Here is a 9,779-nt window from a genome sequence, read left to right as displayed (position 1 = left end):
CACAAACGCAGAGAGACTAACTTATGGCAACACAAAATAAAACATGGGAGCGGTGGAGATGAGGAGGTGTCGGCGTTCTGGCGATATATTCGGAAGGCTTCAGTAGAAGCTGCTGGGGGTCCCAGCAGCTTCTACTGAAGCCAGTCCCCAACTCCGGGGACTTCTGGCTAGGGACTTCGGGTGGCAGTATACTCCGTGAAGTTGTTTGCGGTCTGCCAGTAAACCCAAAGCAGAAGAAGAAGAAGTGACGTCAGCGGCTTCATTTGCCTAATCCTCCCCCAGGGACTTATTCCGGTGTGAACGCAATCTGTACTTAGTTCATCAGAACTAAAGAGTTCTGATGAACCTTTGTGGGAAAAGTACTGCAGTGTGAAAGCGCCTATCGTCCTGGTGTCAATGGGGAGCTTGTTTCACGATTTTTGATCAAGACAGCAAGTGAATGTTCTTGTAGCGAGAGATTAGCTAATTAATTGGCAGTAGCAACGTATAGTGGACTGGCTGTGTTGTCCGGTTTGACGATGTTCAGGAAGGACGATGGGCCTGAGCCTTTCAGAGAATGATAACCATGAACTAATATCTTGAATCGCATCAGAGCAGCCATCTCTAGCCAGTGAAGGGTGCGTAGGAGCAGGGGCGCCGTAAGGGGGTGAAAAGTTAGGACGATTCTAAGGGCCCGTGACTGACAGGGGCCCAAACCATTTTAGAACATTAAGAAAAAAATGNTGGATTTGAAAGTTGAGAGTGAGTCCATATTGCGGATGTCTTGTGGGAGACAGTTCCAGAGATGGGGTGCAGAGTGGCTGAAGGCTCTTGACCCCATGGACCATGGGGTCAAGAGCCTTCAGCCACTCTGCACCCCATCTCTGGAACTGTCTCCCACAAGACATCCGCAATATGGACTCACTCTCAACTTTCAAATCCAGCCTGAAAACCCACCTTTTTAAACTGGCGTATTCAATATCTTAATTCTTCTAAACTGATTGTTGTTTTTAAGTCTTTGTTTTTTAAGTCTTGAATTACTGTTTGATCTTCTTTGTTGCTTGTTTTTAATTATGCTCTGTAAGGTCTCCTTGAGAGCTTTGAAAGGTGCCCATAAATAAAATGCATTATTGTTATATTATTATTAAATATAGTAATATGAGCCCAGATATCGATTTAGATTTGGGTTTTATTTTTCTTGGTTTAAAGGTTGCTTTACAGTGAGTATTTTTCTGAATGTAATAGCTGTAGTTGCTTTACTATTATTTACCCACTTGGGAAATAAAGCCACATTACTGATTACTTAAAAATCAAAAGCAGCAATAGCATAGTAACCGCTAAAACGTGACAATGTTGATATTACCCAGCCCTACTCTGAACACTCAAAGCAGAGACATTGCAATAACTTTTACTATTATTTAATTAGGAAGGGGCCTTTACTTGTGAATGTACTCATGTCCAGACATCAAGTTGCCCAGCTGGTCGGAGCCCCCCAGCTGGATCTTGCAGCCGTATATCTGGTTGAGGTGGTGGAAGTCATAAGCCTGGAACATCTGGTAGGTGAACTCCGTGAGGCTCATCCCGTCCGTGCTCTTCAGCCGGGTCTGCACGCTGTGGCGGCTCAGCATGGTGCCCATCCGGAGGTGCCTCCCGGCCTCCGACAGGAAGCCCACCACGCTCCAGTCCTTGTACCAGTGCAGGTTATTTAATACAGTCACCGTGCCCAGCTTCTTGGAATTGTCCTGAAAGTGCACTTCGTGGTTGGTGAAAATCCTCTGGATACTCTCCCGTATGCTGCGGGTGTTCTCCTCCACAACCTCCGCAGACATCCGCTCCCTCTCGCTCGTTTTCCCGCTTGGGTCTCCGATTTGTGCCGTGGCCCCTCCGAGCACAGCGAGGACATGGTGCCCGGCGCTGCGGAAATGCAGCAGGCCGATGATAGCGAGCAAGTTGCCCACATGGAGGCTGTCGGCCGTGGGGTCAAAGCCGCAGTACACAGTCTGAGCACCGGACTGGAGCAGCCGAGGAAGCCGGTCCTGAGCTGCGTCTTCTGGGAAAGAGTTCTTCAGAATACCGCGTTTATTTAGAGTAAATAGCAGCCCGTTATGTGCAGGGGCTGTGCAGTGAAACTTAGATTTGAGTGTGAGGTAAAGACGTGTTCGCCTTAGTAGAATAAAGGATCCATGCAGCGATACATAACGGCAGGTTCCTGCCATGGACGCTGCCATGTTGGACTAATGTGTCAAGAACACGGAGGAGGAGCTGAGAGTCACGAGGAGTTTGTTTTGAGTATAGCGCCTCTAATGCACGGGTGTTGAAGCACAGTGAAAACATAAGGATGCATGTACTTAAAATACTGTATGCATGCAGTGAAATGAAAACCAAACATTATCTGGGCAGATCTCCAATGGCCTAAAAGCAGCTAAGGGGTCTAGGGGCAAAGATTATTCATTTCTTCGTTCGTTCGTTGTATAGGCCTATGTCAGCACCACCTAAACAAATTATTTAAAGAGATGTAGTACATTTGCATCTTGTATTAAAACTAGTTTTCGGGACTTGTGGTCTTCCTGCAAGAAAGGGTTTTATGACTAGGTAATACTAGAGGGCCTGCTCATTTTAGTTTTGGTTGATAGTGTAATTTTAGTGGTGTGTATTCCTAAACATTAATGTATTTACAAAAATTCCCCCACAGCTTTTGGGGGCAGGCTATTGTGCCTTACCCTACCTTCATATTTTTTTCAATAATTTCTACTGTCCATGGACATTAAAGCAAAAAGCAGTACGTGCACATTATTGTTCACTCAATTTTACAAAGAAAATACATTATAGTTACAATTATTGTTGCAGGTTTAAATGTACACCAAAAGAAGGCAACTTGCATCAGGCCTAGGTGACCAGCTTATAGTTAAGTCTAAATATAACTAGTGTTTTGAAAATAAAGTACCTTAGACTCTAGACATTTTCAGCTCACAATGGTACTGTATAAACCTAATATAGAGGGGAAAAGGGTGAATGTAATCAAACGTTTAAAAAAAACAAAAAACTGTTATTGTCTTTTTCCAATCAAACAAACAAAATGTGGTGGATTTAAAAATAATTTTATTTAAAAATCCATTCAATGTCAACTTGTTCCATTATTTAAATGACTAGATATACATTCATCAAACATTTACAGCATTTTTACCAAGCCACATTACACATTAACAACACATCCAAAGACACTCTCTGTTATCTCTTTGCATGACACTATAGCCACAAAAACAAACTCCATTAAATCCAGGAAGAAAAAAAAAATCAAATACCTAATTCCTATGACTGCTGCCCTCTGGTAAATTGTTCTGTGAGGTTTTGAAAGTAAAATAAACTGTCATTTCATTATCAATCAATATTTGTTGGGGTTTTTTGTTTGTGTGCTGTAAGGTGGAGCACTATGATCTCCTTTCAGAAAGATAGCTAGTTCAACAAAGGAAGACTGTTTCCCTGATACAAGTAAAAAAGTCCCTTGTCAATTCAACACAAAATAAACATTCCTAAGGGAAAGCAGACATCAATATTTACACGACTTTTCCTCTAGGGCTCTAGCGTTTCAACCATTTTGCTTTTCTCCTTTTTTTGTACCGTAATGAAGCTTCAATAGCACTTCTGTCTCTGTGTAGGATATGTTTCCTTAATCTCCTGTGACAATTTCCTGTCTGCGTGGCTCTATTGTGTTTCAAACATTCATTCTACATGTAGCTGATGACATAAACACTGTCTAAGTGTGTGTGTGTTATCTGAATCTCTAGTGTTTTATGGCATAGGCACACGCTAAGGCACAGAGTGTTTGAGGTTTATCCCAATGCGTTACTGGGAACTACAATTCCCGAAAATCTTGCGAGGGAAAGAAACCGAGCTGCATTGAATAAATTCTGCATATGGGACTGACATTCTGTGAGAAGGTATACGAAGTAAGTAGAGGCAGTTTAAAAGTCAGTAATCTACTCATGGCATAAGAAATGTTTTGTGAGTTAGTAGAATATAGCAGCGAGGGAGGAGAGGAAAGTCAGACAACAAGTGTGACAAAAAACGGATTATTAAACAGTACATACTGCATCTTCTTTACTGTTGCAAACTATGACTGCATTCTCTATATAATCCACAGAGATGTGATGTGTTAAAACAAATAGATGGTTTGTTCAACAACAGGAGGCAACTATGGAGGATTTCTGATGATAACATTCTGTGAATATACTGTATATTACATATGAGAGTTTGCAACCTGAGAACACAGTATAAAAAGAGGAGACCAATACTGTCCGATCAGTGCTGGGCTGTGGTTTGATTTTTCAAATGATAAAAAGGTCATGGAGGTCAAGTTTTAATCCACTGCTGTGAGCTATTACAGCCCTGCACAACCCACGTATGCTTTCACTTCAAATCATAAGAGCTTAATTCAACAAATAAATGAAATACAGTTGAAATGAACTGAATGCATACTGCAGCTTTGATGGTTTTCTATCTAAAAATAGCAATTAACAAAAGGAATGTCCCCAACGGGATTCAGATCTATCTATACTCAGATTACCAGTTGCCCTGTTAACTTTAAGTCTATCTACACTGCACTCGTCAATCGTCAAATACATAATTATCTGATTTAGTCATACATATATACTTTAGTATAAAAATATGATCCAATTCAATTAAAACACAAGTATGTGGCATTTAAGCAAAAAAAACATACAGTACATAACTACATTAACTGTAAAATGTCAAACATTTAAAAGTATTTACCAAACGGAGGAATACAAAAGTTGATCATCATTAGTACCTTGTATACCTCAAGAGTCAGGGAGAGCAGAACATTTCGGCTATGTACAATACACTCACTGTTTATACAATATGATGTAATTATAAGCACAAGGTCCATTTCTGGTGATCGAATTTCAATAATTTCATGATTTTAGTAGATTTTGTTTGGATAACGAAATTCAGATTTACATTTAGATATTGCTGTAGGTCTTTATGTAGCATTTAGCGAAGGCAATATTTCAACAACATACAGGATTGGCCTCTTCACATGCACCGTTATCACCATAGATAGAGAAAAAACATCTTCTGGAAATGTATTTGGTCTTCATCCTTCACCAATCACGTGTGTTGCTAAAACAAAGTCTAATCTTCAAGCCATTTATCTTACTTACATAATTGAATAAGTGCAGACGGCAACATGCCTGTGTTTGTCTTGCCTACAGTTTGCCAGAGAAACTGCATGAGCTAAACAAAACCTTTAAATTAAAAAGGTATAGTGCTTTTCCTTTGCAATAATATAGAACATGTGCATATGTTATGAGGACCAAACACAGCCAGTGAAAGGCAGAAAGACTACAATGAGAAGTAGAGAAACAATAATAATAATAATAATAATAATACGATTATTAATGAGGGACGGTGCTTTACTGCTTCAGAAATAAAAAATCCGATAAGTACATTTCTATGAAATCTGTTTTTAGGTTTTTTCTTTGGCCAGTTCTAAGATTGTAACCCAGTTTATCGTGGCGTTAGCCCTTGAATACCAGGAGACAAAACAATGCCAAATGTCTGTGTGCATGTGTTTTGTAAGAAAGGCATTTATCAGAGGTCTGGTATAAAATAGTGCCATGTTGAATTAGTGAAGAAACTTCAACATTTCTTAAAAAGAAATAGCTATCTTAATCTGAAGTGCAAAAATAAGTTTGCCTGGATTTTGAGTAATATGTGATGAAGTTCCAAACCAAGTCTTGACGATGTCTTGTGAGGAAGTGAAAAGAATATGCATTTCCAAAACATTTCCAGTATCATTACAAACACAGTATGGCTTACAGTACAAATACATGCTTATTTTCAGGAGCAGCACATGTGTGTCTCTGGGTATAAAACAGGTGAAGAGTAATGGTGGGGGGCAGGTGCATGGATAACCATCACCAACCTTTATTGACATCCGATTTGGCAGAAGCTGCCTTGCTTGAACACTGTGTTGATACTGCCTTAGTGTTGCTGCCCAATAAGGTCATTTGGGTGTTGTTAGCTGTGAAGGTATATGGCTCTTTGACATCAGTATACAAATCTGATTTCAAGCATACTGCTGGAGTGGTGACTATCAAGTTCACTTTCTTTCCTCATTTTAGGGCTTTGTTAAGGGTTTAGGATTGGGACAACCAAGGAGATCACCTCAAATACTTCAAATCAGCATTGAGGGTTTGGTCAGAGATGGCATACACTGGTTTCTAGATAGGGGCTCAATCAGCTGTACATCACATCTTCTCTGCTAATGAAGCGCCACACAATGGAGCGAGGAGCACTTTGTCAAACAAAGACAATCATCAGCGTCTTGAATCCAAAGGTTACTCCTGTTGCATTATGGGGGTTTAAGTGGTTCAACCTAGCTTATGGAGGACTCTTCTTCTTCTGTCCCTGAAAAAAAGGACATGATTTGTATAGTGCCTCTCCTGGTTGTTCTTCCTCCACAACCCCTCAGTACATGTCTCTGTAGATCTCCTGCAGGAGCGGGTGCAGGGACGTGTCCTCTGTCTTTTTAATCTCTTGTACCAGCTGAGCGTGCTCAGTGACCAGCTGCCGGAGGTCGGCCAGTTTCTGCAGCATCTTGGGGAAGAGGAAAGAGTCGTCGGGGTGATTGGCCAGCAGATGGAGCTGAAGCACCTGCACAATGCTCTCCTGCATCCGCTCGATGTGCTTCACGTTCACCAGGCCTGGGCGGTCTGATCAGAGGAAGCAAAACAAACTCGAGTGAGACGATTTAAATATAATCTCCTGTTGGAATAAAGTAATTCAATGGCAAGATTATACCAGAATTCCTTTGGTGTATAACAGAAGCATTTGCTTTGAGATTGATTAAAAGTCCTTAAAGAGCCAAAGGAAAAATAACTTCTAATCTCCCAAATAGCAAACGAGTTGTTTATGTGTAAATGTTATTGTTCCTGTATCTTTACCTCCACAGCAGATGATGGCAGCCACAAACAGAGCCAGGTCACTGTCGTCCAGCTCCATGGCGTTAAACTTCATTGCAAACTGGAACTTTGGCTCCATCATGTCACTGAAGGGCCGCCGCAAGCTCTTGAGGAATTCCCGGGTGATGAAGCCTGAGCCGTACGCCACCAGGAGCCCATCCTTGTTCATGCTGGAGGCGAGCATGGCGAAGAGGGCCTCGTACACTCCATATTTCAAAAGAGTCACCTGATCGTTGAGGTCCAGGCTCGAGAACCCGGGGACGGACTTTGCAAACTCTGTGAGCTCGGTGACGGTTTCCACCGAGGTGCACTGGCAGCAGTGGAAGATCCGAACTTCTGCCTCCCTGTCCTTCAGGGGTCCCGCTGAGCCCACCATCTTTGCCACCAGCGTCTGCTCTGCCAACTGCAGGGTCTCCATGTCATGGATGACAAAAGGCTGCGGAGAAAAAAGAGAAACTTTTATGACCTAAACATGTAGAGTATGGTTAAAAATGGGTTTCCAGTTCAAATGCCAAACACACACAGTTCAGTTTGTACTGTTATTTCGGAAAACATCACATAAATAAACGTGACTGCATAAATATGGAAAAAGCTGAGTCAGCAAACCTCAACGACATGAAAAAGTATATGTTTACCTAAAGTCCTTGCAGAAAGGAGAGGCTTAATTAGCCAGAGCTATTATTGCCACTCGAATATTTCCACAATGACATATTTACTCTCCTTTAACCAACAGCTATATTATTATGCGTCACTCAAAGGAAGACTTAGCTTCAAATCATATCTCTTGACATTTGAGAACAGAGCTGTTTTGAAAGTCCAAAGGTGTCAGAGCAAAAAGGGCTTGCAAGGGCAAACTCAAAAATATGTAAAAAAGAAGAAGTAAATATATTGGACACTTAAGTCTACTCATCATTATAATGTTGTAGAGGTACACAGGAATGTTTTTAATGTGAACCGGGCTAGCAGTGATGCTTTTGATTCTACCTAATAGTTTTTCTTTTTAGCTGCGTCAGTCTTCCAACAGTGGACAGTTACAACATATGAGGAGCAGCTAAACCTGGATCAGATGACATTGGATGTGTGCTTTGACTCAGAAGGGCTAAATCTGGGCTATAGTGCAACAAGGAAAGGTATGAGCGACATGACACCCAGCAGTTTAATTTTAGGGAACTTCTACGTCAATGCAACACTGGATCATGAGAAAACTCGTAACAGATGACACAACAACCTTGTACAATAAATCACTTTTTAAATGGATATACTTAACACTTTTTGTTCTCACTAATTTTATTGAGGATATGTGATCTGACAGAAACAAAAAAGCCGAAGTTGACATCTTATTATAAACAAAGCCTCAGGTGTTTTTATGTCACTGGGTGGAGAAAGGTACTAAGCCCACAGCCCTTGTTGACTCTTAAGATTTCCATGACGACAAAATCACTTTCCTTGACTGTGTAGCCACAACCTCAAGAGGGGTTTGTAGGTCAGTCTATTCTATAAATATTCATACAGTTTATTCTGTAAAGAGGGTCACGGGTGCTACACTGAAAGCACTTTACCTGACTAACTGCTGCAACACAACTAAATGGATCCATTTAGCCCTACTCAAAGAACTCAATAGGATGATTGGAAAGTCAATCAATTATGAAAAGTAAACGTCGGTTGCAGCCCGATTGGTAATAGTCAATCTCTCGTTTCATTTCTAAAATGTGTCTATATTGCACAATGTGACCCTGGGGCGAAAGTAACCGCTTTTTGTAGCTCCTTTATTTTTTTGGCAGCTTAAGACATCCACAAAGACAGTACGTAATGTTAAGTTGGATCGTACCACAGTAAAACCAGTTAAGTCAGACAATAAACCTGATATTCACTGTTCACAAATCAAAGCTGAGAGTGACACAATTATAGCTCATCGTTCCTCCCACACAATGAGACCGATGAGTCTAACCTGAGGGGAAATGTCTGGCTCAGTTAAGATGCAAATAAGTTGAGGTTGGATTTTGCAGGAGAGTTATTAACCATTTGATGGTGTTGGAACAATTGTCAGAAAATAACTTAATGTAGTCTTAAAATATTGCACGATGCAACAACTCCTTTTAAGTAATACTGCTCACAACTATTTTAGAATCAAAATGTTTTGGGATTCATACACATACTGTAGTAGTGGCACATGGTACAATATGACTTTATAGGGAGTTCGTTGTGTAAAAGGTCCGTTACACCATGAATGAACACGCAAATCAAAGGGTGGATCAAACACTGTGTCTCTTTGCAACTGACTGCTTTCTAATGGATGCAAACCCCAGAATCCCTTTGTAGTCTAAAAAGGACACTTATCCATCTAGATGCTTTGATCTGCAGAAGCAGTGAGCGCAGTCTGTGTGTGAACATGGAGCTGCCCTTGGACTGACCTGTCCCTCTCGACCTAATTCACACCTACACACATCCATTCATAGAATTCAGAAAACCTCTGAGCTGCATTCCATGACCCTCCCCCCGTCAGCCCCTCTTTTCTCGTAAAAACGGAATGAAAGAAACAAGGCTTCGGGAATGTTTAAGGATGGGTGATGGCTGATGAATAGAGAGCCGCCATGGAGGGAACCAGGCAGTGAAGGATGAAGGCCCAATCACAAACCACTCCCTCGACCATACCCCTCCGTGACGGAGTGAACTCCGTCTGTAGCCACACTCGCAGCTCAACGAGGCTCCCTCCTGTCAGGTGGAGGGAGTAAATACAGCAGCAAGCTTTGGGACGGACCCAAAACGGGGTAAACAATGTATTAGTCAATGGCCGTAAAGGACAAGACGGCCTCTCGT

The 9,779-nt window shown here is 41.5% G+C and overlaps 3 protein-coding genes and 1 pseudogene across 4 annotated transcripts in view; all 4 read right to left on the bottom strand.

Annotated features, from left to right (window-relative positions):
• Window positions 1–2,235, bottom strand: part of yars2 (tyrosyl-tRNA synthetase 2, mitochondrial) — a 16,345-nt gene extending 14,110 nt beyond the window's left edge. Inside the window, exon 1 of the mRNA XM_010782857.1 lies at window positions 1,420–2,235. Coding sequence (XP_010781159.1) covers window positions 1,420–2,207 — 788 coding nt within the window. The 5' untranslated portion in view covers window positions 2,208–2,235. The remainder of the gene's footprint in view (window positions 1–1,419) is intronic.
• The window catches only part of hsh2d (hematopoietic SH2 domain containing), a 364,522-nt gene that overhangs the window by 46,504 nt on the left and 308,239 nt on the right, over window positions 1–9,779 (bottom strand). The gene's annotated exons all lie outside the window — the stretch shown is intronic.
• The window catches only part of si:ch73-138n13.1 (protein piccolo), a 129,899-nt gene that overhangs the window by 40,104 nt on the left and 80,016 nt on the right, over window positions 1–9,779 (bottom strand). The gene's annotated exons all lie outside the window — the stretch shown is intronic.
• Window positions 3,068–9,779, bottom strand: part of LOC104955654 (peroxisome proliferator-activated receptor alpha-like) — a 56,818-nt pseudogene continuing 50,106 nt past the window's right edge.

Source organism: Notothenia coriiceps, unplaced genomic scaffold, assembly GCF_000735185.1.
Source record: "Notothenia coriiceps isolate Sejong01 unplaced genomic scaffold, NC01 NC01_scaffold00024668, whole genome shotgun sequence".
Classification (NCBI taxonomy): domain Eukaryota; kingdom Metazoa; phylum Chordata; class Actinopteri; order Perciformes; family Nototheniidae; genus Notothenia; species Notothenia coriiceps.
The sequence above is the reverse complement of the archived record's forward strand: the minus strand, read 5'-3'. Positions and strand labels throughout refer to the sequence as shown.